The 26,716-nt window shown below is 44.2% G+C and overlaps 1 protein-coding gene across 1 annotated transcript in view; it reads left to right on the forward strand.

The window, feature by feature from the left end:
• CFAP58 (cilia and flagella associated protein 58) overlaps positions 1-26,716 on the forward strand; it is a gene marked incomplete at its 3' end in the record, with an annotated part of 58,591 nt that overhangs the window by 16,543 nt on the left and 15,332 nt on the right. Inside the window, exons 6-10 of the mRNA XM_015420100.1 lie at positions 3,711-3,870; positions 6,364-6,446; positions 7,375-7,566; positions 15,465-15,626; positions 23,076-23,222. Coding sequence (XP_015275586.1) covers positions 3,711-3,870; positions 6,364-6,446; positions 7,375-7,566; positions 15,465-15,626; positions 23,076-23,222 — 744 coding nt within the window. The remainder of the gene's footprint in view (positions 1-3,710; positions 3,871-6,363; positions 6,447-7,374; positions 7,567-15,464; positions 15,627-23,075; positions 23,223-26,716) is intronic.

Consider the following 26,716-nt stretch of genomic DNA (forward strand, 5'->3'; position numbering starts at 1 on the left):
TGCTCCACCACGACAACTTCACTTATCTGAGCAGGGCCTTCTGCAGATGCCAACCTGTAAATGGACAAAATGAACAACTACTCATACATGTGCTTTCTCTGTTGTGGTTTCCATATTCTGGAATGACCTGCCCAAGGAGGTCAGGAAGGCTTCCATTCTCCTGGGCTTCTGCAAACTATGCAAAACTGAACTTTTCAAGATGGTCTCTTTTCACAAGTAATAGGGTTCCACTGCACAAATTTCTTTACAAACTTGGATAAATGATCAGTGACTGTGGTCTGTACTGCTGTGTATAGCTTACTGTATTTCGGATCCTATTATATAATTTTTGGACTGCTTAATATGTTATGTTAATATTTACACTATGCTTCAGTTCTTTCTGGTTGGTTCCAGACTGCTACAATCTTAATGCAATGTTTATTGACTGTCCCAATTTTGTTGATTGTACTGAGTCACTATGAGTAATCTGCCTTGAGTCCCTGTGAGAAAGGCAGAATATAAATAAATAAATAACCCTAAGATATTACCAGTGTTCATCTGTGGCATCTAATCTTCTCAAGGTAAGAGGATATCTTTGGCCCGGTCACATGGGCCAGAAAATGCAGGGGGGAAGCGTGGCTGTTAGCCCCGTAACAAAGTAATGCGTGGCAGCCCGATCAGACGTCCTGTCAAGGTCCCGTGGTTAGGCCGTTAGGTGCTGATCACACGGCTAGTCTGCAGCGTAGCAAAGAAGCAGCACGGCACGATCACACTGGCAATCGCACCGCGCTGCTTCCGTGGCAAACACGATTTTTTTTGTCTCACTGAAGTTTGTGCATGTGCATGATCGTTTGTGCGCATCCTGTGGAGACTTAAAAAAACACACATCCGGTTTGCAACGGGACATGGGCGGGCGCCAGATGCCACGGGTTTCCAGTGGAAATGCGATCAGATGCCCGCCCTTGCCCCATGTTTTCCAGTAACTAGTACATCATATGTGGTGGTTTTTTACTCCACATCTTTGGCAACAAGCCACAGGTTAGCCACGGGTGCACTACGCTTCCCAGATGTTGTGGTGTGATCGCGCCCGGAAAATCCACCTATCATCCGTGTCTTCAGCCTAGCAACTTCTCCGTGTGAACGGGGCCCTTGGCTATTATATGGCCTATGTTAAAGAACAGGACAAAAAACCAATAGTGTATTGAGGTTTAGTAAAGTACGACCTAGTCTCCTAAGTGGAGGAAGTCATTTTTGGATAAATAATTCTCTTTCAAGGAATGCTGCTGGTTATCACAATGAACACAATTTACTAGGTACATGCAAAAATAAATAAATCAGGATCTGGTGATCTGGTGTAAAACAAGAATTTAATTCCAGAGCTACAGGCTGTCAAGATTACAAAAAACAGATCAGAAGATTACAGTTAGAAAAGATGTTATTACAACATAGTATAAAACCAACTATGTCCCGTTGGGTATACTGAATATAGTGTGAAAAAAACAATATTGTACTACATTGAAGACTAACAAACTGGATGGTAGCAAAAGTTTTCATAAGCAAGAGGCTATTTTTAGCCTATGAAAACTCATGCATTAGTCTTCCAAGTATCACAGGACCCTTTGTAATTTTGTGGCAAAAGACCAACACAGGCTGTGGTCACATGGAGCATTAGCCATGCTACAGGGATGGAAGATAGGCGGATTTTCTGGGCGCGATCTCACAGCCACATCTGGGAAGCGTAGAGCTCCCGTGGCTCACCCAAGGCTTCCCGCGGAAAACGCGCGGTAAAAAACTAGTACCTCAGAGGTACTAGTTTCCAGAAACCGCGGGGCAAGGACCGGCGTCTGATAGCGTTTTTGGTGGTAGTTCCGGCGCCTGCCCATGTCCCCTAGCAAAAAGGTTTTTTCCCCCCAAGTCTCCACGGATGCGCACAAGCACCCAACGGAGCATGCACAAACTGTAGTTTAAAAAACAAAACTACACAACTGAGCAGCTCGCTAAGACTTGAGTCGTGCAGAGAAGAGGAGAGCAGCCAGATGAAACGCAACACAGGAAAGGGGGGGGGCCCTAAGTGAGATTTGGGTCAGGGGAGAAGGGCAGAAGGACGGAGCAGATCAAAGAAGGGGGAGGAGTGGGGGTTGAGGGGTGGTTTGGGGGACAGGGGGCTGAAGGAACGGCTGAGGGGGTGGGGAAGGGGGGCTCACGGGAGGTTTTTATTAAGTCTCCACGGGATGCGCACAAGCACCCAACGGAGCATGCACACACTTCAGTTTAAACAAAACAAACACAAACCCGTTTGCCGCGCCGCCCCGTTTCTTTGCCTGTGGTGTGATCAGCACCTCCCTCCTAACCTTGGGACCTCCATGGGACCTTGGATCACGCAACCGCGCATTATTTAGCCCCGGGGCAAACAGCCACACTTCCCCCCCGCATTTTCCGGCCACTGTTGCTCTTCTTCATTATCATATCTTTGTTCCAGCTAGTGGCACCATGAATTGTGAGGAAAGTTTTGTCTTCCCCCTCTACTTCTCTGCTCACTCCTCTTTGCTGCCTGCTCTTGTGCCTTGCCCTTACAGCTTACCTAGCCATCTTCCCATGACTCTCACAGAAGCAGAGGAAACGACAGCATAATTGACATCTGTTATTTTTGAGGAATATGTGTTTTGCCATCTTCTTCCTTGCTTTCTACTGCTTTTAAAATTCAAGAGTGCTCGTACACATGAGGTGCATTTGCATGAAAAGACATATGCATGCACACATGCTGAAAAGATAGCTGTGATTTAACATTCCCATTTCACTTTGGTTACTACATGGCTTATGTTAAAGAACCGGACAGAAAACCAATAGTGTATTGAGCTTTAGTAAAGTACAACCTAGTCTCCTAAGTGAAGGAAAACTGAAAACAGAACAAGTGGCAGAATAGACGAGAGGTGCAGCCTCTAATTTACATGAGGAAAACTCAGTAGCCTTTTCTCATGGGAAGACAGAAGTCATTCAGATGGTAAAAAGGTAAAGGTTCCCTTGCTCGAAAGCCAGTCAAATCCGACTCTAGGGTTGCGGTGCTCATCTCCGTTTCAAAGCCGAAGAGCCAGCGCTGTCCGAAGACGTTTCCGTGGTCATGTGGCTGGCATGACTAAACACCAAGGCACACGGAATGCTGTTACCTTCCCACCGAAGTGTTCCCTATTTATCTACTTGCAATTTCTTGCTTGCGAACTGCTAGGTTGGCAGGAGCTGGAACTAGAGACGGGAGCTCACTCCGTCTTGCGGCACCCGGGTCTTGAACTGCTGAACTACTGACCTTCCACAGCCTGCAGTTCAGCATCTTAACCACTTGAGCCACCGCAGCTCCTATTCAGATGGTAGAGAGTAGCTATAGTTCGTCCTTCTTCAGGAAGATAGTTGGCTAGCTGTAGTACCAAATATTTCCTTGGTAGTAAGAAGCCCATGAACTCAAAGATAGACATGAGATACACTGGAGATAGGACGAAGAACAAGAACAACCCTAAGCAGGTTTACTCAGATCTGTTTGTTGGTGATTACTCCCAGGAAAATGTTCTTATAATTGCGCTATCTGTGTAGTTCTTGTAACTTGTCTTTCATTGGAAATGACAACAGTTATTAATGTAATTGTACTATTTGTCCTAACACAAGTTATATAAGTAGCAGAGAGGCTAGGTGCTGATAAATTCTGTAATGACTGTTGCATCTCCATTGCTTGTCTTACATAGGCAAGAGAAGATGAGGTGTCTCAGATGCGCCAAGAAATTTCAAAGCTTTCCAAAACAAGAGAGCTTATGCAGCGAAAACTACGTGTTGTGGAGGAACATAAAACGCAGGCGGAATGTGAAAGAGACACCCTTAAAAATCAGATCAATGGGCTGGAGAAAGGTAAGAGTCAAACTCAGAACAATGGCCTAAACATTTTATTGAATGAACAGCAGGGTTTTCCCCCCCTTCTTGAACATCTCTGTGACAGTCAGTACAATTGACCATGATGTGGAACTCCTGAAAGGAATAGGTTTAGTTAATATCGACCTGTGTTTGTTTAAAGCTTTCTTGAAGGGCAGATTTCAGAAGGCATTTCTAGGGGAAGCTGTGAATATTCCTGAAGGAAGTAGACCTGGCCACTATCATATATGCCTAAGTAACATCCAGAGTAGACTACTGAAATTTGCTGTACTTGGGGCTGCCCTTGAAGACAGTTGAGACATTTTAGCCAGTCCAAAATACAGTTCTAATAGGAATTCACTGCAAAGAACAAATATAGCCCGTGCTCCTCTAACTGCTTTGGCTTTCAGTTTCTTTTTAGCTTCAATTTGAAGTGCTGTTTTTGACTTTAAAGTCCTAAATTGTGAGGGTCCAAAATATCTGAAGGATTCTCCCCCCCATATCAATTGGTCCAAGCCTTGAGACTGAGAGGTGTGGCCTTCCTATAGACATCTGCCTTATCTGAAGTTAGCTTTTTGGAGACCTGTAGGAGGGCCTTTCCAGAAGCTGCTTTCATGCTACAGAACTCTCTCCTGAGAAAGTGAGACTCACTCCATCTTCAGGAGTTCTGGAGCAGGTTAAAAACTTTTTAAAAAAATCTCAGAGTACTTTTGAATGGTGTTTTATTTATTGCTCCTTAAACTGGTGGTAGTTTAATTGCTTGTGCTGTGTCTTGAATCTCTATTTTAGGAACTGATCGTTCTAGTGTGTTTAACATTATGTTACTTGATTTGCTTTTTTAGTATTAACTACTTTAGATGCTCCTGACCTGGATAGTCCAGGCTAGCCTGATTTCATCAGATCTCAGAAGCTAAGCAGGGTGGGCCCTGGTTAGGATTTGGATGGGAGACCACCAAAGAATACCAGGGTCACTACGCAGAGGCGGGCAATGGCAAACCACCTCTGAGCATCTCTTGCCTTGAAAACACTGTGGGGTCACCATAAACCAGCTGTGACTTTATGGCAAGGGGGGGGGGCAGAAATGGGGACATATAAATGAACACTAAAAATAAACAAATGTTCACTATATGTCCTAGGGTATTTTACATGTTATAGGAATATATAAGTTCTACATTTTCTTAGTGGGACAACCCTGGGTGTTTAAATTTTTTTTTTTAAGAGCAGATTTGGAAGTTCAAACTGACTAGGAACCAAGTTGCAGTGATAGCAATAGGCAGCAGCTTGCCCATTATGGCTCGCTTTTTTAGGGGGAGGCAATGGGAAAGCTGATGCCCGTCATCTGGCTGGTCTAACTCTGGTGACCCCACCGGTGTCAGTGGGGCTTGGCTTGTTCCTGGCTGCTAGCAGACCTCTGGGGCACTTGTAAATTAACAATCTGGTGTGCCCTGCTAATGTAGATTAGATATTGCGGACATCTATCTGTAAAATTCTGCTCAGCACATCCCCAAGGGATGTATTTTCCACATATCTACATACATATCTACATTAAACTTAGTGGGAAAAATTCACTTTACAAATCTGGAAAAGGCCTTATTGACAGAACCTTCTAGCTTCTGAGAACGTGGACACTTTTGCAGAATATGGTAGTGGTTATAAAATTTCATCAGAAAATAGTGCATGTAAACTAACAAGGATCCTGACTTGGCAGCTGCTCTCTGAACTGAGAAAAAAATGCATCAACTTTACAAGAGCAGCTATAAATATGTGGCTATGGTCAAGTTCTCCTGCATGCAGGACTCTTTTGAAAGGCTTCAGTTGAGCTCTATGATGAAGCAAGAACAGTAGAAGTATTTAATAATAATGGCTGAGCTGAAGTTTAAATGTCTGAGTTGTAAATGTCAAATATGTTGACTGAAACTCCTAATGAGGGTTTTATAATTATAAACACATAACTTTCTGTTTCCAGTCTCGATGGGTTGAAAAATAATCCCAGAGTTCACACACAACTTTGAGTGTCCATGCCTTCTGAGGCTAGACAGTAACAACATGAGATCTTGGCACTGAACCCTTGGAACTTCCTCCCACAGAGATTTGTCTGTCTCCCTCTACCATTGTCTTCTACCAGTGGGTGAAGACTTTTGGGGAGTTTTTTTGGTGTTCCCCCACTAACTCTTAATAACCCTCCTTCCTGATTGTGTGTTAAAATGTGTTTTGTTTCATTATTACATATAATAATGCATGCTGTTTTTAATGTTTGAAATGTCTTAACGTTTGACATGTTTTAATGTTCACTAAAGACCCTGTGTTGGATCAAGGGGGTTGCATAGAAATGCTTTACATAAAATTAAATAAGCTTGCCCAACAGTTTCTCCGTTACGTAGCTATTACACTTCAAATATAACGTTTCTAAAAAGGGGTCATCATGACTTGTGCAATTAAATGAGTTTTTAAAACCCCATAGTGTCTTGAATTTAAATTTTTCTTGTGTTTTAGAGTTGGAAGCAGCAAAAAGGCAAGGAGAAATTGATAAAAAAGCTATAGATGAACTTGTGAGAGAAAGGGATATCTTGAACAAGGTGAGTGTAGTGCCCTCTGGAGACGGGGAACGTCATACCTGGAGTCTTGAGAACATGAGCTCACTCACTGTTTCCTTATGCAGTTTGCTTTATTTATCAATTCAGACCCCCGAAGGTATGGTTTACTTCACCCACCTCAGGGGTATACTGCATTACATAGCAAGAGAGCCATGATGCTGCAACCTGCCTCCTACTTGTGCCTTCTTTTCCTGCCAGCCTCCTCCCACTTCCCCATTCTCCCTCCTTATAGCTCCAGCTTCACACCTGGCCCTTTAGTTAAGCTCTGCCCTGTTCTCCTCTATTCTCTGCCTTGCCTCAAAACACCTGGGCCTTGCTCATTGCCTCCACACCCTTTGAGCTTCCCTGGGCAAGACTGAAATACTTAAAAAGGTATAGCTGAATATATCTGAAAAAAGCCAAAAAATCCAGCTTTTATTTGGGCTCAGCTATACCAGTAGCTGATCAGATTCTCTGATCTGTGTTTGGCTTATGCCGAATGCACACCCCTACTTGGAAGTGAATATTTTCTAAATGTGACAAAGTGCAGTGTGTCAGTGCCAACTGCTTAGGAAATGTTGGTCAAACTAGATGTTACAGAGGAATTGCATATAATAATCTGTTGAATGGTTTATAAAATAAAAACAGCTATAAAGGCCACAGTTGTGAATGGGCATACAGTGGGTGGAATTGTTGCATAACCCTTTCTGGCCACTTCCTACTCATATTATCCCCAGGCATTTTTTGACTTGCAGAGAAAGTTGGAGTAGAAAAGCCTTTGGAGCAGAAAAGGGTTAAGCAGTGTCCCTGCCCTCCCGTGGAAGTTCTTCCACTCCCATCCAGGCTAACGCATCTCCTTTTCAATAAAAAAAATAAATATCAGAATACTTACAGAATGTGTACTGCGACCACCTTAACTTTGTGCTTGCAGAACTTGCTGAAAGCTGCCAGTGTCACTCAGAAGCAGATGAACCTTGTGAAACTCCATGAACAATCGAAGAAGAATCTGGAAGAGGAAATTCAAAATTTTAAGGATGAGGCTCAGAAACAGAGAAAGATTATCTTTCAGCTGGAAAAGGAGAGAGACCGCTATATCAATGAAGCTAGTGAGCTCACACAAAAGGTAAGATGCAAGTATTTGTGGACACAGTTATTTTGCTTTTCAGAACTGATAAGAAAATTCTGTTCAGTTCCTGTCTTTATGGACAGGGGTGCTGTGATGGATTGCACTTTTTAAGAGGCTTAAAAGTGCGGTATATAAAGCTACAGGAATGTGAAGGGTTAATTCTTTAGCAAGCCAGAGATCATTGAGTGACAGTCTGCTCTGAGCAATCAGATTTTTTGGTCTGGTAACATTATAGTCTTTGTCCTAGTTGGTTTGTGTCAGGTTTGCATTTTGCAGTGGATTCTTGGATTCAACATTGTGTTTGATTCTTGGGTTGTACATCTCTCCTTATTAATAAAAGTGATTTGGGGTGCCAAAGTTCTATTCATGCCGAAATCAGTTGGCCGCCTGAACTGCCATTCCAAAGGTGCTGCCTGCATTGGCTGGCTGCGTCGGGGTCCCGCCCACACAAGCCCCGGCCACCAGCTTGCCCTCAGTATGCACAGAGTTGCTGGATGGAATGCGCGGTCCAGATGCTTGGCTGAGCCCCTTCCTCTCACCCCCACGCCGATCGTCATCACCCCCGGCCGACTCAACCAGCCTGCGAGCAGACGGAGAGCTGGCGCACCGCTAGGACGAAGAGCCGTCGAGACGGCCCAGAGGCCGCTGGATGCAACAGGGCTCAGCAGTATGGGGAGGGCGGAGAGAGAGGGGGGATGGGCCTCACTTTCCCCTGATGCAACGGACGCTCCGGCCCCTTCACCACTCACGAGGTCGTTGGCCCAAGCCTGCTCCTGCTGCTGCCGGCACAGCCGTCGTGGGCCACTGAGGCCCAAGCCACATCGGCGACCAGGCTGCAAGCAGGCGGGGGCTGGTGCACCGCCCGGCCGAAGACCCGTTAAGCCGGCCCGGAGGCCGCCGCATGCAGCACAGCCATGGGGTCTGAAGAGGGAGGGGGGAAGCGGGCGGAAGGGCCTCACTTTGATCCGATGTGATGGGTGACCCAGCCCCTTCACCAGCCGCGGGTTCGTCGTGACAAGCCCGGGCCTGCTGCCACCGTGGCTGTACTAGTCTGCTGAGGCACGCTGGCGGACAGCCTGCACATGGAAGGGGGCTGGTATGCCACTGGGACGCATGGCCATCGAGGCAGCCCAGAGGCCCCCGGCTGCGGCCGCCCAGGAAGCCAGTCGCCGTCCACCGACCCCGGGATTTGCGGGGGGGGGGGAGAAAGTGCGGGACGGGGCCCCCTGTCTTTCTAGCACCCATTGTCTTCTCCTTACAACGGGCTTCCCTCCTAGTTGGCACATATTCTCTAATTTTACATTTGATGGGTTCGCACCAGCTTTCCTATTTGTTTTGGATGATTCTCTGTTTTGACATTGGGTTGGATTTTCAGGTGATACATTTATTGCAGGATTTGTCACACCCTGAACACTCCCTGTTTGAACTGCTGCCTTCGGGTAGAAGATATAGGACAATTAAAACAAGGACAAACAGATTAAAAAATAGTTTTTATTCGAGAGCTATTATTGCTTTAAATGCTGCATGAAGTTGGAATTTGGGTGACATTGGTGGTTTAGGTTGCAATGTGAACCTTAAGGGAGTTATGGGATGGTTGTGAATGGTTGTGTGAGTGTATATGTGTATGGCTGTAGATCACTGAAATGATTGCACCTTTAATTTCGTTGTACTGTGTACAATGACAATAAAGTATATTATTATTATTATTATTATTATTATTATTGTTATTATTATTATTGTTGTTGTTGTTGTTGTTGTTGTTGCATTAGGCTTGTCACATTGTCCTGCAGTTCTACTGGTATTCCCTCGTTCTGATTTTGCGGGTGGGGGGAGGGCTTGTTGGTTCTGTCTGATTTGAGAGGCTTTTGGCCAAGGGTTGCTTTCTTTCTTTTTTGTCTCTGGCTATTCTTTGCCCAGGAGAAAGCATGGAATCCCCTCTCCCAGTAAGCAAATACCCATAGAATTGGACCTCTTGAGCCAATTAACTTGCAATTTGGGGTTATTTAAAGGACCAGCACCAGCAGCTCTGCTGAAATTTTGATGCAATTTGGTAAAAAAACAGCCTCTCCAGTCCTCCGGAAACATTCTGCATATGGAATAATGAAGCTGAATATTATCAGAATCCCTCGTGGGGGTGGGGGGGATCCAAATAGTAAAGTAGTATTTGGAACCTGGAAGTCCGGGAATACTGATATTTTTCAGCTCCCTGATATCCAGATTTAGAAAATACTGATTTTTTTCAAGATGCATATCCTTCTTTATGATGTCATTTACATGGGTCTTAAAAAAGGTACTAGCAGCTGGTTCCTTTAACTGTTGTCTTAATTTCTAACACTTTTAAGTTTCAACACATTTGAGATATGATGATGGGGCTACTTATGGTAAGTTAAATGTAATCATCTGGTTTTGTTTACCTTACTCCATAATTGCTTACCTTGTACTCCATAATAATATTTTAAAACTAGATTATTCTAAACTGTTTTGTGCTATGTACCATGGATTGGTGCATTGGATAGCTGATTCTTAGCAAAGATTATGTTTAGTGCAGACTTTTTATGAGTGGCAATGACCAATGACATTTATTTACATACAATTGCATTGAAACATAAATTAACCTGAGTTTTGTTGAGTTCTGATTCGATTATTCTAATTTTGGTTAAAGGGAGAGGTCTTTTCTGCCAATAACCCATAAACAGAGTCTCCACTTGCAGTTTTGCACTGATCCATTTGCAATCTTTGGTGCCTGCCTGAGAAATGACATTCACTCAAGATGTTACCAACATGAAAGTAAAAGACAGTACCAACATCAGCTGTTGTGCAGTTGAGGTTGATTTCTAAAAAAAGAGGAAAAAAATGACATAGTGAATAAACTTTCATGATGGGTGGTATAAGGACCTGCCCTGGCCCAACCTTGACTTGGGAGGAAAACTCCTCAAGGGAGGGAGAGCCCCCCCATGGTCCCCACTATACCCAAGATTCCCTGCACCCCAAGGCCTTCAAGGAAGACCTCCTGCTTCCTCCATCCACAGCAAGCTCCTGTTCATGAGCTAATGGGACAAGCAGACCAGAAAGCTCCTGAATGGACTCATCCACCTACAGCACTGCCACAGTCTCTCCCAGGACCAAAAAGGCAAAGAATCTGAGCCAAAATCTGGACCAGGTGAAGAAGTGCATGCCTGGCAGTTCAAGGCATCCCACACTCCAGTGCCATGCAGGAGGAGAGCACCACTCTCTAGGTGTTTTTAGGATGCAAAGCCCAACTCTTTCTACAGGAACAGATGCAATTATCAGCTCTCTATATAAGTCTTGCTGAGCTCAAGCCTTTGCTGGTTCAACAGCTCTCCAACCTAGCTCATGGTAGTCCTTGTTATGTCTGGACAGGCCACCTAGTGGGAGCTTGAAGCCCCAGAACAAAGGCAGGCAGGATCCTGGAACCTGCCTGCGGATTGGCCCCTGAGGGCAGCCAGCCAATCTGGAGCCTGGAAGCCATTAGAACTCACCAATTGCATCAGGGCTGGGAGTGGCTTAGGTGTATATAGTTAGGGCAGTTGCCCCATGTAAAGCATTCCTGTTGAGATGCAATAAACTTATGCTTGTTGAAATCACTCTGCCTTCACCTCTGCCATGTTAAACCTACTACTTAACTCTGGCGACGAGAATGGGATCTTTCTAGCATGGCTAGAGGTCAAAGAAACCGAATAACCTTCAGGGAACCATCACCCTGGATGAAGAGCACCACTGCGAGCTTCTACAAGCCGCTTCGCAGACGAAGAAGCATGGCCTCTCAAGGCCACCACGAAGAATTTGACCCTGCGTCCCCAGAACTATGGGACACCTATGCTGACCACCTTGAGTTCTTCCTCAAGGCAAACAAAATCACTGATGCCGGCCTCAAGTGGGCCACCCTGTTCAGCTTCTGCAGCTCACCAATTGCATGGGGGCTGGGAGTGGCTTAGGTGTATATAGTTAGGGCAGTTGCTGCATTTAAGCATTCCTGTTGAGATGCAGTACACTGCCGCTTGTTGTAATCACTCTGCCTTCACCTCTGCTGTGTTAAACCCACTATTTAACATGCCTGTTACCAGCTTCTTCTACCCAGCTCCAGCTCCTTCACTGAAGGTTGTTTTAGTCCAGCCTGATTTTTGACTGCCTGCTAGAGAACCTGGTTTTTTTCTTAGTTGGCAAGACAGGTGGGGAGGGGAGGCACTTCCTTTGCATTTTTTAAAAAAATAATGATGTTTTTATTCCATTTTCCATTTTGAAAGGGTACAGAATAAAAAGGGACAAGAGGGAAAGTGAGAAGCGCATGACAGAAACAATAGCCACTGGCAGCTGGAGCTTAATTCCCAAAGGAAGGACTGAAATTCCCTCTTTTAGTTTGCCATTGGGGGAGATATTTAGACAATAGGTAATCCTGAGCAACCCATTTTCTCCACTAAACAGTATCCTTGGAGAAATGGGATATTAATAATGTAATTCAATTAAGAATGTAATTCCGTTGACTAAAAAAGACATGTATGTATTTCAGTTGATTTAAAAAACCCTCTAAAATGTCAAAAACAAACATGAATCAAATATCATGCTACTGTAGAAGAGTACATCATGGTTGAATTTTAAGAAAGGAGATAAGAAACAGATGGAGCCAAGATATTTGCAAACTGGAGAATCCCAAAAGAACCAGAATTTTTCTGGTTCACTTATTCCTAGGCAAAACTTTGTCCACTTTGCTCAATATCCTACCATTAGCTGTGACTATCCCCAGTGTCTCGTAAAAGAAAAAAAAAGACCCCAGCCTTTTAAGTGGAATGTTGTTGTCCTAAATGTTGTCAGTAGGCAGTAAGTTTGAATTTCTTATAAATTCTTTATAAATTTATGCTACCCAGTTTGAGAGGTGAAGAACCACAGGCAAGTATTGCTCCTGTAAAATGGTTTTAAAAAAGAAGGGCAAAGTCAGCCTCAGACGTACAAGTGCCACCTTAGAAAACACAGCCAAATAGTTTATTATTGTACACTTGTTCATCAACCCCTGAGCTTCATGGTTACACATTCAGTGACCTACTTTCTAATTTTGATCCATTCTAAACGATTGCTGAGCTAGGCTTCCGCTTTGAAATACACATTATTGATTTTGATCTCACTTTTATTACTATTGGCAACTTGTTTTTAACAAGAAAAAAGAAAAGATAGGTGGTAGATTATAAACTGGGTCTCTGCTTTCATTTTAACCTATAAGCAGTTTTTAAGCATCTCTGGTGTCAGCGCCAAATGCTCTGGAGCACCATCATCACTGCTGTAAGAAAACTTTCTATATTTAGATGTGCTTTATCTCCCAATTTGGTCAGGGGTACCTAGTAGAGTAATCAATTAATTAAGCCTTTGCCCCAAAGCTAGCATACAAAAAAGCCCTACTATATATCAGCTCTGCTTGAATTCTTTCATTAGGGACAACTGTGCTGACTGCAAGCTCTGCCATTACGGAGCAGCTGTTCTTAAACATTAACACCCTCTCTTCCTTGGAAGGTACAGGAACGTTAATTCAAGAATCCAGATACTATTTCTGAAATCCAAATATTAGTTCTCATAGAAAGGAGGATAGCCAGGTGGACAAATTCCAGCAATTGTCACGTACTCTATCACTATCCAGAGTCACAGACACAAACAAAACCATTTTCTGTACTTTTAAAATCTGAAATACCAGGTCATCAGATTTTACTATGTTTGTCTCAGTTAGTGCTGACAGTAACACCATTGAAAAATCACTCCTACTTATTTGAATTCTTCATTACTCAAAAATTTTGTTCAGTGCCCACAGACCACTCAGATAAATGAAACTAAACTGTGCATAGCATATGTTTAAATATTTGTGAAAGATAAATATTTCTTAGAAACACACTAAATAATGCTAGCAATATGGCTGGCCACTTTTCTTTCTAGTATCCAGCTCTACACAGAGTTAGATACACTGATAAATATTTTTTAAGCAAAAGTTTGTAGTTGTAATGGATTCATTTTTGCTATAGAAAGAATATAAGTATGCTGTAAAACCATAGTTTTATTTGTGTTTATACACTTCACTTCTGGTTCCCTAGGTAAAATTCTTATTTTTCTGTGCATGGAGAAATGCATTTTATTTTGGGGTTTGGACTTGACAGAACTCCCACATTAATTTAAAAAAGTTTCTCTCTCTCCTGATAGCAGCCAGGCAGGAAGAGGGAAGTCAGTTGTTCCCAAACTTTGCAAAGTACCAACCGTCAAAGCATTGGAAACACGCCTGTAGCGATGGTGGGGCTATTGGGGGCTCTGCCCTCCTTCTTTGGCCAGCCCCCTTTCTTAAAGGCCCTTTGCTTCATCCCAAAAGCATGTAAAGGGTTTCTTTAAATGCTTTTGAGAAGAAGCGGAGGGTGCATGGGCCCCTCTCCCTCCCCTCCTGCAAGATTTAAAGGGCCCTCCAGCTGATCGACAAGGAGCATGTGGCCTGCTGATCAGTTGGAGGGCCCTTTAAATCTTGCATTGTGCAATAAATATGAAGTTATTACTTAGTTGCAGCAGGGAATCAAAAGCCTCTCTCTCAGCTTCAGTTTCCTAGCTTTTCATGAACAATATTTTTAAATAGACTAAGTAGCATACTTAGTGTGTTCTGTGTAGAATGTGATTGGGCACATGATACAAACTCTTAATGGACAGCATACATGGCATTCTTTTTTTTTTTGGCTCCTTTAAAGCCGGGACCGGGCGAGCGAGCAGGCGCCTTCGGACTCTCCCCTTGCCGCGCTCCGGCCACTCTTCTGCCACCTCCTGCGCCTCAGCGTGGCTGACTGGGGGGGGGGGCGAAGAGAGGCGGGCTGGCGCGTCGCTGCTGATCCCAACTGCGCCAGCCAAGCCCCCCGGGGAGCAGAGGATCGGGAGGGAGGGGCCCCGCAAAATGAGCGGGAGGGCCGGGCCCCGTGGGCCCCATGCAGGCTACGGGCCTGCTTGGGCTATAGACCAAAGATTTGTTTATCTCCCAGCTTGGAATGCAAGGAGGGCCAAAGTGAGGTAGGCCATAAGACTGGCCAGAGATGAGGAAAAGGAGGCCCTAAGAATATTTCCAAATAAGGAACAGAGGGGAGACTTGCAGGTGGGGAGGAGGCATGTCTGCAGGTAGTCTAAGATTGAGCAAAAATTTAGGTGAGAGATTCCTGCAGTTCAAATTAGATCAGAGTGACTTCCACTAAACTTCCACTCAATGAAATTCTTATTTCTTAGTGAGAAATACTAATGTGGGCTGAGTTCTTTCTAGGGCTTGAGTTCTATGGCAACCAGATCTTTTGTACTAAATGTACCCTAGTTAATCATTGATGATTAAAGATCTGAGATTAGATATAGGAGGGGGTTTCTCTCTGGAGTTGCTATTATCCCTGGCTAGTTTGATGAAATTTCTCTTGGCCTTTGTCTTGAAAATGGTGAGAAACTTGTTTTATGGTCTTCTCAGGAGAAGAGAGGAAAATATTCCAAATTGGAGACTTGATGGCAACAGAAAATGCTTATTTTCCCTAAAAAATATAATAGTAACAAAAAATCATGATAGGCAATAAAGACCTGATCAGGCAAATAATTTTGATTGTTTTTAATCCTCTCATTGAGGTATATAGTCTTTTAATGTCTTGTAATCATTGCAAAGTGCACATACACTTATTTGCATCTCCTCATATGTTTGATGGTTATAAAAGCAGCCATTTCTTGAATTCTCTGAGCTTGGTTTGTATATTTATTCTGTTTTTGTATTTGTGATAGAATATTTTCCATTCTCTTTTCTATATGAAATGTTTGTATCTGCAGATACGTTTATATATTGAGTATTGCTGACCATCATGAGAGGAGAATTTTTTCGCACTAATTTTATGATTTCGTAACAGGTCCTTCATCATATGGAAGATATCAAAGTGCGGGAAATGCAGATCTTTGACTACAAGAAGCAGATAGCAGAGTCTGAGACAAAATTAAAACAGCAGCAGAATCTCTATGAAGCTGTGAGATCAGATAGAAACCTCTACAGCAAAAATCTAATTGAAGCACAGGTACTGAAATTAATTTCTGTTCCAAGGTATTTTTGTTGAGCCAATCATTCAGTTAACATTTGGAATAGAAAGATTACAAAAGCGAATGCTGACACAATGTTGTCCACATTTCCCCTCCTTATGTGGAAAGAATTATATCAGAAACATGACCCACTGTAGCCAGAATGCCTGTTTCCATAAATATCTTCATTGATGTTTCTGAGGGGGCACCCACAAGATAGTTTTCTCATATGAATTCTTGAAAGGTGAAAGGACATCATGAGGCACATTAGGCGAGTGATAGTTTGGAGATGGGGTCCGCATTTGCTGAGGGATTTCAGGGGTCAGGATGTTCTCTGCCAGTTTCCTTGGGATATGCTCTAGCATTGAGTATGGTCCTTTCCACATTCTCGGGGAAGGAAAGAAAGGGATTTAGCCAGCCCCCCCTTCCCTGGGCGCCTCAACTGAGTAGAGGTGAGGCAAGGCAAGGGCCCGGATGCCCCCCACCCAGAACCTTAGAGTCCCCGATACTTACATCACACTAGGCTGGGGGGGCTCAGGAATCCCTGCAGCAAGGCCAGGCATAGGCAGTGAGGCTCAGAGAGAGACTGCTGGCCATGCCACGAGGACAAAGACAAAAAGGAAAGCACCAGATGTCCACGCTCACCAGGGAACAGGAAACTGATGCTCTGGCCCTTCTCTATGGTTTTCAGAACCATAGAGACTTGGAGAACTTAAATCCTAGAGCGTCACTTTCCGGCGCCATTCCCCCCCCCCGGGCCCGATTTTTCGAAAGTGGGGAGGGGGTATTGAAAGCGGGGGTTCCCCCGTCCCCAGCGGGGGCTTGGAAAGTCTATTTATAACATTTTTGCTGTGAAGAAGAGGCATGTGATCTCTGCACACATTGAGAACTGTAAAACCAAGCATCTGTGATAATATCTTCTAGACAGAAAATTGTCCAAAAATCTTACAGGAATCTCTGGAAGAGCATGACATTGTGAATGGATTAATGGAATTCATTTATGAAAAAATTTAAACATTGCATGAATATACAGCCTCAAGCGGCATAATTAAAAACAAATCCTTATTTCATGATGAATAACCTTTGGACTATAATATATCTTAAATATAAAACTATTTTTAGATAGATTTTTCCTCAAAAAGCATTTTATTAAAAATCTGATTTAAATTTTTTTAAATCTTTTTTTTTTACTTATTTAAAAATATTTTTATCCACCCTGTTATGATATCATTCTGTATGGGCCAATTTATTCCAAAATAGCATTGGAACAAGACAATTAGTGTATGACATCATTAGTTTAGCGGAGATATATTTTCTTGGGATACATGTGGCAGTTTACCACACTCAGTTGTGTTAAAATATTATTGCAGTAATTAGCAAATACCTTGAGATCTTAGGATGTGTCCTGATTGCTGGCACACAGAGGCAGTTTCTAGGCATCAGAGTTTGTAAAGCAATTCCAGGGCCAGACATCAAAATACAGTTCCAAGGTTCAGGCACAGGGTAGACAACACCCACAGCTTCAAGTCCAAAGGGAAATCCAAGAACAAGGATACAAAGGTACAGGCCAGGGTCAGAGACAAAGAAGTCAATCCAGACCACAAGCAGCAAAGTCAGTCATTAACAAGTTGCTTCCACACAACCATTCCCTTCTCTGCTGCTTTTAATCACTATGATGCTCAGCAGCCTGTACTGAGCTATGCATCTGCTGGCTGCCTCAGACCTGCTCCTGCAAGCACTCTAGGGTTGCCAAGTCGACTTACTTGCAAAGCGGAGGGATTCCTGGCTCCGTCGGGAGTCTCCCCACGCGTGCGCCACAATGTCGTCACCGGAAGTGACGTCATTGCGTCACCCACGTTGGGGGCAGGGCACCGTGACTCGAGGGAAAACCATAGAGTTTTCCCTCGATTCACAGAGTGTCCCCCCCACAACGTGGCCAGCGTGATGATGTCACCTCTGGGTGACATCATCACGCTGGGGACGCCCTCCGGCAGGGGGTGAAGTTCCCCCCGGGGCCCGATCCACCGGCGGCGGGGAACGGGCCTCCCGAGCGGGAATTTACCCGCCCCCAGCGGGGGCTTGGCAAGCCTAAAGCTCTCATCCACATTGTTGGTGTTGGGGTGGTGCTGCACTGCTAAGTGGGCATTGCACCTTCTGCCCTGAAGGTGTTTCCTCATCTTCCTCCTATGACATTCCTGAGGCTCTGGTGGAGGGGAGGGGGTGAACTCTCTGTTGCCCGCTCAGGCCTGGGGGGCTGAGGGGCCAGTGCACTGGTACCTGGCTGAGAATCTATAGTTGTGTTCAGACTGGCAGTTTGGCCCGATATAGGCACATTTTACAAATGGATTAAACGGGCACGATCACACAGCCACATCTGTCAGGCATTCCCCGGGCCTACTCACCCTGTCAGAGGACGACTTGGAGCCGGGTTAAAAAGCCACCACCTCCAAAGTGGTGTTTTTGATTCCCCGTGCATTCTTTGGGGGAGCGCGCACAGAATGGATTTCGCAGTGTGAACCTGCAGATCCATTCCGCCGCTATGGAGGCATTTTTTAAAAAAGAATTTCCTATGTGCGCATGCAGTTCGCTCCGTGGCTGAGGTGCCACAATAATGTGGATGCATTACCATGGGATGTCTCCGTGGGTAATCCACAGCAGGGTGTGCTGTGTGGCTGATATATCCCACTACACTTTAACCCGGTTCAATTAGAGGCAGCACCATATCACGCCAAGCCGCCAGTGTGATCACAGCCTATATCTGGCCCCTCAGAGACTATGGTGCCTCCACCTCTGGCTGTGGGTTGGGGTCAGGTCCGCTAGCTACCTCCTCCTCAGAGGAGTCTTCAGCATCTCTTTATTCTGCTGAGCTTGGCCAGTCCACAACAAGATGTTAGGCGCAAGTAAGTGGCAGACATGGGAGGGGGGTCTGAGGAACCTTTCTGCTGTACATTTGCTTACTATATAAATGGATTGTTTTATTTACTATGTGCATTAACTGCAAAATTCAGTAGCATGAGAAGACATCTGAGGTTAAAGCATTCCTTTTTATTATAATCAAACTATACTATAGCAATAAAACAGACATTCATAGTTCAGTAACAAGCCTGCCAGCCATGAAAACAAAGATTGTCTCATCTTAAAAATTATGCAAAATTAGCATCCCTTGAGAGGAAGGCTTAAATTGGCAGACTCTTGTTTGAGGGAGAAAAGCTCTTGATAGCATTTTCAGATTATTTAACAAGTCAAGGTCCCCCGTTGCCCTGCCCTGCACAGACTGTTTCTGATCTCCAGGGTGTCGTAAGCTCAGATGAAGTGAAATCTTTTGATAAAGGAGTTCTTGGTTGCATTTCATAAGAATTATTTTCTAGGATGGTGTTAGGCTTTTGTATCTTTCTGGTCCTGGGAATCCAGAAGGTTGTTAATTTAACTGAACATAACCTAGCTGTTTCAAAATTCATGGAGACATTTCTTTTTTCATTAGTAAAGAAGTATATCCGGAAAGATGTGTATGTAACACTTCTAAAGTAGCTGGCTTCCTTCCTGAGCTTTTGTAAGCCATCTAGAAAAATTACATTCACTTTTTTCCTGTTGCTCTCATGTGAGTGATGGTGTGTGTATCAACCTGACAAGTTTAAGTTCCAAGGGTCATTTTTTTTGTCAGATGCATTTACCTGAGTGAGAACCAGAGTTCTTGCTTTGTAGTTGTCTTATATCCTGACGCTACTAGAGTACTGTTCAGAACTGCCAGCTCCCTGCACCCCAGCCTCTACGTCTTTGACTGAATTCACGACAAACAGGGATTCACCAAGTGAATCTTTTGCTTCTACATCTGCTTTCTAACAGTAACTTGGTATTGCTATTTAGAGTGGAGAGCTCATCCCAGAATTTTCCATGCCATTTTCAGGCAAACAGCACCTTATTTACTGTGGTTTTCTTGTTTGTGAGATTGCGGTAGAGGAGATATATCAGTGTCAGAAAGCTGAAAGGTAAGTTTGAGAAGGCTGTAATCCTGCCATAGTCTCTTCATTTGCTGCATTCTTATTATTTTTCCCAACAGATAGTAGATTTTTATGATGGTAAACGGATTCCTTAAATTTCCATCCTTTTTGTGGGATTCTTCTTTACGTGCATTTTGTAGGTATAGAGCTCTATGTGAGCTCTATGCCTTGTGAGCAAAAATTCTACTTTGTGAGCTACTGGCATTAAAGTTGTGACCGAGCGATCTCTGGCTACTGCATAAATTAGTTTGCTCTGGAGCCATCCTTCCTGAGCTAAGACAAAAATGTGTGAGCTGGAGGCTAAAAAACTGTGAGCTAGCTCACACTAATGTAGCTTAGAGGGAACACTGGTCATCACCATGTTTATTAGAGTGTCTGTGGTCACATCTGTGTTCATAAGAGTCTCCTATTATTGAGGTCAGAAGCATCTGCAAAATGTTCTAGAAGGCAAATCAGAGCCAAAGGAGAGGCTTCAAATGCTGGCAAAATCAGCTTCCTTCATTGCTGATGCCTATTCAGACTTTTAGATTCTCTTCATAAGCATGACCACTGGGGTGGTAACCAGACACAGCCTGTGGCTAAGGTGCTTGTATGTGGACAGATTCTGAACATCTTATCTGGTTATCTTGGGACCATGATTTTTAGAGATAACCTTAAGAATAACTGATTACAAAGTAAAGGAAAGAAGCAGGTCATTCTCAGGAGGACCACTAGCTTCAAAATCAAGCATTCTAGTTCTTTCATTTCCAGCAGGGCACCTTTCATTCTCAAGAATCCAGATGACTGTGAAATAGAAACAGAGGATTCAGTGAGCCTTCCACTTCATCCTTTTTCACGCAGTCAACTCAGCAGTAGCAGTCTTTCTCTTTATCTCCCAATGCAGTTGATGCCAAGCAAACACCGCTGTGTTTGTGGACCATCCAGCATGGTTCCATTTTCTTAGGACTGGGAGGTCAGAGGCACTGTTTGAAGCTCATAAGTTCATGTTTGCCCCCAAACCTTCCAGATTCAACAGATGATCCAGATAATATGAACAGATAGGAAGGGAGGGACCATGTCCATGGGTCTTATCAAGAATCTTTACTCTTAGATGGAGAAACACCTGTTTTCAGTTAGTGTAGAACACATACAAACAACCCTGAATGTCCAAGCTGACTAGCTCAGTCACCGAACTATTGATCAAAGGGAATGGTCTCTCAAGGACCAGGTACTCCAAGAGGTTTGCAAAGAGATTTGGTAACCCTCTCATGGATCTCTTTGTATCCCTGCAGAATACAAAGGCTCAGAGATTCTTCTCCTGGTTCCAGTGCCCAGGAGTGGAGCAGGTAGATGTCCTGTCAGCACTGAGGCCAAGGGGTCTGCTGTGATTATCCTGATTGCCAGATTCATCAAGAAATTAAGGATGGAGAGAGTAAATATGATCTGTGTGACTCCTTATTGGCTCAGGAGACCATGGTTCTCAGATCTCAACCAAGCAACCACAGTACCTTTTTGGACAATTCCAGTAGAACATGAAGTGCTTATTCAAGCTGCCATCTGTCACCTGATCATTAGGAAATGGAGTGAGCACAATTTTTGAACATGGGGTACCCAATGGAAGTCACTAATAATGCACAAATCTGTGCCTGCATGCTCCCGTGCCGAATTGGAAACACACAGAGTCCAACGAGTTAGATGAATATCTGTTTAATGCATTGAAACAGGGAATACAGAGCAGAGTGCCTTAGCACCTAGCAATTCCAAAACTGTATTATGCCATAACCAGGAAGGGCAGAAGGTCTTATACCCCAAATGACATCACGTATAGTTTATACATTAAAGAATCTCTAATTGGCACCAAGCAGTTAACATCATGGAAACATCATTTGACTTTAAACCTTGCTATTGGTCTCTCTTTATGCTGGTCGTATATGTTCAGTGATTACATTTGTTTATCTGTTTTCCAGGACAATGAGAACCTTAGAGAACACTGAGAACCTTTCTTACTGTAGTGAAGCTAGTCCCTCTTTCACTTTCCCTTATTTCTGGGGAGCTGGGTGATAAGAGTTGTAATTCACATTCAGCTTTGCTCTTGAGGTCCTTGCAGCTTCTTGAATATGCATTCCATTCTCATTGCAGCCTAATTCTGTCCTCAGAGGCCTCTAATAATGCTTTTCCTTAATATATAGCTTCATATAAAAAAGTGCAGTATATATTCTACTATAAGCTTCTCTAATCAGAACATTCTAGGTTACATACCAAGATCTGGATCTAATTAAACTTTTGAAAGCATAGTGACAGCTGTCAATATGTGAACATGTCAGAGGAAATGTCAGACCCCACATTCAGAAATCACATTCATTTTTCCCTTGTCCTACAATCCCTCATCTTGGTGAAATGACCACCCTAAGGCTCCTTGCCACCATCAAGAGCAGTGTTCACTGGAACTGAGTACTCAGGATTCTTAGCCCAATGCCTGGCAACCGTCATTGTTCAACTCTTGAGCTGGGGGTTATGGGGACTGCAGAAGCACAACAAGCTATTATGGTGGGTGTACACTGTATGCAGAAACAAATCCAAAAGATCAATAAAATTTTCACCAGAACAGACGTTAAAACAGTATAAACAATAAATCCCAGACCAATAAACCAACTCCCAAACCAATCTCCCCCACCCGTGAGAAAATATAATTTCTTTTGAAATATTTTAGATATTCTTGATATTTTGTTGAATGGAAGCTGAATGATCACTCAGGTTGAAACAACACATGTCCTCAAATTCAGCACAGTTATGTCCTGCCTTGAGCAGCAGGTAGTCTGTAGCCATTGTATTCTGGATGGTAGCTTTTTCAGTATTATGCAGATCAGACAGCATACTCTCCAAAACCTGGAAAGTGTTATTTAGCAAATGGGCTAGTCTAAAAACAAGGGCCATCTAAGTTCTCAGAGTTGATGGCAGCCAGGGCAGGGACCCTGACCAGAAAGGCAGCCAGGGCAATAGATTCACCGGTAAAAAACAATCCCATCGATCTCAGTATAACTGCGCTTAAAGCGGGAAAAGGCAGTTGTAGGTTTCCAAGGGGTCAGGAAGGTTGCTAGGTAGCCATAAGGTAGGGTTTTCGTGATGCAGGCACTTAGCTGTCAACGGTCGCTCTGGTCCTGGTTTTCTCGAGACCCTCCGGTTGTATCTCCTCTGCGGCAGCTCCTGGATCTGGAGGGGGCTGGTCTGTAGTGGCTGCAGGATATGAAGCAGTTGAGGGTGCAGCTGTGGGGCACATAGGTCAAGCCTATACAAGTTACCCAAATAACCTTTTGCCTTTGGTAAACCTTTTCCTCCTTTTGCCAGAATGACCTGTCCCATGGTGGTGATGGGTCCTGTGGCTGTAGTGTCACAGTTCTAGGCTTTATATCCGCTGCTGCCTTTAGACCCTGTTTACACACCAGTAGAAATTGTTTAATTCATTCCCATTAGGATGAGATCACTGAAATGCGAAAGAAGCTGAAGATTATGACACATCAGGTGGATCAGCTGAAAGAAGAGATCACTGCTAAGGAGGCAGCCCTCGTGAAAGTGCATTTGGATCACCAGAGGATAGAAAAAGAGAAAGAGGCATTAAAGGTAAGGCCATGCCTTTTAGAAAAAGGTCACTATTTGAGTGGTTATGCTGGTAGGTATCTACTAACTGACTGCATTTATATTTCCTTCTTAAACAAACCTTTTTCATTGGCTATGGAAGATCCCCCTTTTTGCAGGCAGTTGCCAAAGGAAAGTACCAAAACAGAGTACCTCTTTGGAATAGCCCTCAAGAGTGGACCAAGGGTAAGGGCAGGAGTTGCTGCCCCAGCACTGTTGTGGAACTTGTATAGTTTAATGGCGGTTTTAGTAATAGCCATGGTGCCTTCACCACCCATCATAGCCAATAAAATGGAGAGCTAGGAACTGCTGATGCCATTGCAGGGCTTAGAAATCTGCTTCTTTAACATCTGCTGTCAACTATGAGTGGTAAGTTTTTGTTGATGAATCAGTGTCAAGGAGAAGGCATCCCTTTCAGATGGTTGTTTCAGGTGTGCAGCAAGAATCTCTCTTTTGATCTTGATTGTGAGTGATAATGCTGTAGAACGTTTAGAATAGGGAGGGAGATTTTTCAAAAACTGAATGACAGTAGTGAGTTGCCAAATGGGTGATCAGGAAAAATGGTTGTGATTCATGTTGCCCCCCCTCCAGCTTGCATAATTAGAACTTCTTGCTACCTTTTTTTTTGCCAGAATCCTCTTGTGTGCCCGAAAACCTTTTGCAGAGAGATGGGAGCCTTTCATGGACAAAGTGCTGTGTGGCATTAGGGGCTGCAGTGAGTAGGAGGGAATTGGGCACAATTGTTGCAGAACCTTTACTGAGCTCATACTGGAGCAATGGAGAACAATTTTGCACAATTCCCCTTCTTTTCAGCAGCTCCCAGTGCTCATTTGTCCGTGAAAATCCCTGACCCTTAGCAGACAATTTCTGGGTGTGCAGGGGACTACTGGAGGAAAGGAGAGGTAGAAAATCTCCTGTTGCATGTTAAGTTTTTATTTATTTATCAAATTTATACCCTGCCCTCCCTGCCAGAGCAGGCTTAGGGCGGTTTACATTAAGGATTAAAACACATAAATAACAATTATAAAAACCTTCTAAAACAATCCAGTATCATAAAGTGCTAGTAAACATTAGGTCTGATAGTAATAATGTTGTTAGCGATGGCGACAACAATTCGGTGGTCTATTGTGTTGGTCAGCTCCATGATCTCTTTATTTATGTGGCAGGCACAGGCTGTTGATGGTAGCTCTGGAAAACAGGGCTCTCTACCTTTCAATAATTGGGGGTGGCTCCTTAGTTGAAGGTCTGGTGGAAGAGCTCTGTCTTGTAGGCCCTTTGGAACTGCATAAGGTCCTGCAGGGCCCTGATCTCTTCTGGGAGCTCATTCCACCAGTACAGAGCCGCCACCAGGGCTATTTTTGGGCAAAAACGCACAGGAACCGAGTTCTGGCTGGCTTCCAAGTTGGCCACGCCCAGCAGGAACTCATTAGCATAATAGGCCACACCCAACAGCAGAAACTCATTAGGATTGGCTGCATTAGGGGTGTGTGGCCTAACATGCAAAGGAGTTCCTGCTACAAAAAAGCCCTGGGTTTTGACAACAAACAAGGTAAACAGAATAACAAGCAAAAGGTGGGTGTGGCTGGATAACCACACTTCTGGTAACATGGGGGTACGGCCTAATGTGCTAATGAACTGTGCTATCAGGGGTGTGGCCCAATATGCTAATGAGTTCCTGATGTTGGGTGTGGCCTATTATGCTAATGAGTTCCTGCTGGGCTTTTTCTACAAAAAGAGCCCTGGCCGCCACCAAGAAGGCCATGGCCATGGCCATGGCCAACCTGATGTCTTTGGGACCTGGGAGGGCCAGTTAATTTTGGGACCATGACTGCAGTGCTTTTTGGGGAACATGTGGAGAAAGGGGGTCCCTCAGGTATGTAGACCCCAGACCATAAAGGGCTTTAAAGGTAGGAACCAGCACATGGAAGTGAATTCAGTATGTTATTGGCAGCCAGTGCAGTGCTTCCAGCACAGGCTGGATGTGCTCCTGCATAGGGAGACCCATCAAAAGCCTGGCCGCAGCATTTTGCATTAGTTGTAGCTTCCAGATTTGAGAAAAGGGTGGCCCCATGTAGAGAGCATTACAGTAGTCACTGTTGCCAAGTCATTGTGTTCCAGGAAGGGAACCAACTGCCTGATCAGCTGAAGATGGTAAAAAGCTGACTTGGCAGTGGCTGCTACAGAAGCATCCAGGAGCACTCCCAAACTCTTAACCTCCGGCGCTGGCACCAACAGAGCTCCATCAAAGGTCGGGAGTGGGATCCCTACCCTCGGCCCACCCTGGCTCAGGCACAGGACCTCCATCTTCATCAGATTCCATTTTAGTCAGCTCAGTCTAAGCCATCCAGCCACGGCTTGTAACACCTGGTCCAGATCTTCTGGTTTAGAGTCAGACTGGCCGCCCAACAATAGTTCAACCATAGGATTGTCTTGACTATCTTGTTATGACAAGGTTGAAGAAGGAAGAGAGCACCTCAATAGGCCCTCATTACGTGAGATGTGTAACACAGATTGGGTCAAGGTTTTTGCAGTCCGGCTCACATTATACATGTGACTGGGGCTCACCTGAACAATTTGCTTGGGTGCCTGATTCTGCTCTTCCTTTGAGGTTTTCCAATTTAGGCAGGCTTGGTGGGTCATGATAGCAACCCAGGGCTACCTGACAGAACAGGAATTACCGTATTTTTCGGACCATAAGACGCACCTGACCATAAGACGCACCTAGTATTTAGAGGAGGAAAACAGGAAAAAAAATATTCTGAACCAAATACTGTAATAAAATATTTAATAAACTATAACAGAATAACATTTGAACCATGTAAAGTGAACAGCAGTCAACAGTGGCATTAAGAACCATTATCACTGTCATTAACAAATGGAGAGACTTATAGGTTTGAGTACTCTAGTTTTCTGGAAACCCCAAGAACTCATCATCGCTAGAGTCAGAATTTATGAAGCTCATTTGCTCACAATCACTGACATCACTTTCTTCGCTGTCTTCATATAAGATATCATTTTCACTTCCATCTAAGCCATTGCTAATGCCACATTTTGGAATGACTGTACAACAATCTCCTCCTTCACTGAGTCCCATGATATTTTCACCCATTCACAAACTTGAGTGATGGTGGGCCTCTTCATTCAAACCCTGGGGCTGTCATTCCACTCCGTGACCCACTCATTCCAGTTCCTGAACAGTCCTGATCCACCCTGGGGCTGTCAATCCACTCAGTGGCCTGTCATTCCAGTTCCTGAACAGTCCTGGTCCACCCTGGGGTTGTCATTCCACTCCGTGGCCCTGTCATTCCAGTTCCTGAACACTCCTGGCACACCCTGGGGCTGTCAATCCACTCAGTGGCCTGTCATTCCAGTTCCTGAACAGTCCTGGTCCACCCTGGGGTTGTCATTCCACTCCGTGGCCCTGTCATTCCAGTTCCTGAACACTCCTGGCACACCCTGGGGCTGTCAATCCACTCAGT

The sequence above is a fragment of the Gekko japonicus genome, unplaced genomic scaffold (assembly GCF_001447785.1).
Source record: "Gekko japonicus isolate JY-2015 unplaced genomic scaffold, Gekko_japonicus_V1.1 scaffold29, whole genome shotgun sequence".
NCBI classification, from domain to species: Eukaryota; Metazoa; Chordata; class Lepidosauria; order Squamata; family Gekkonidae; genus Gekko; species Gekko japonicus.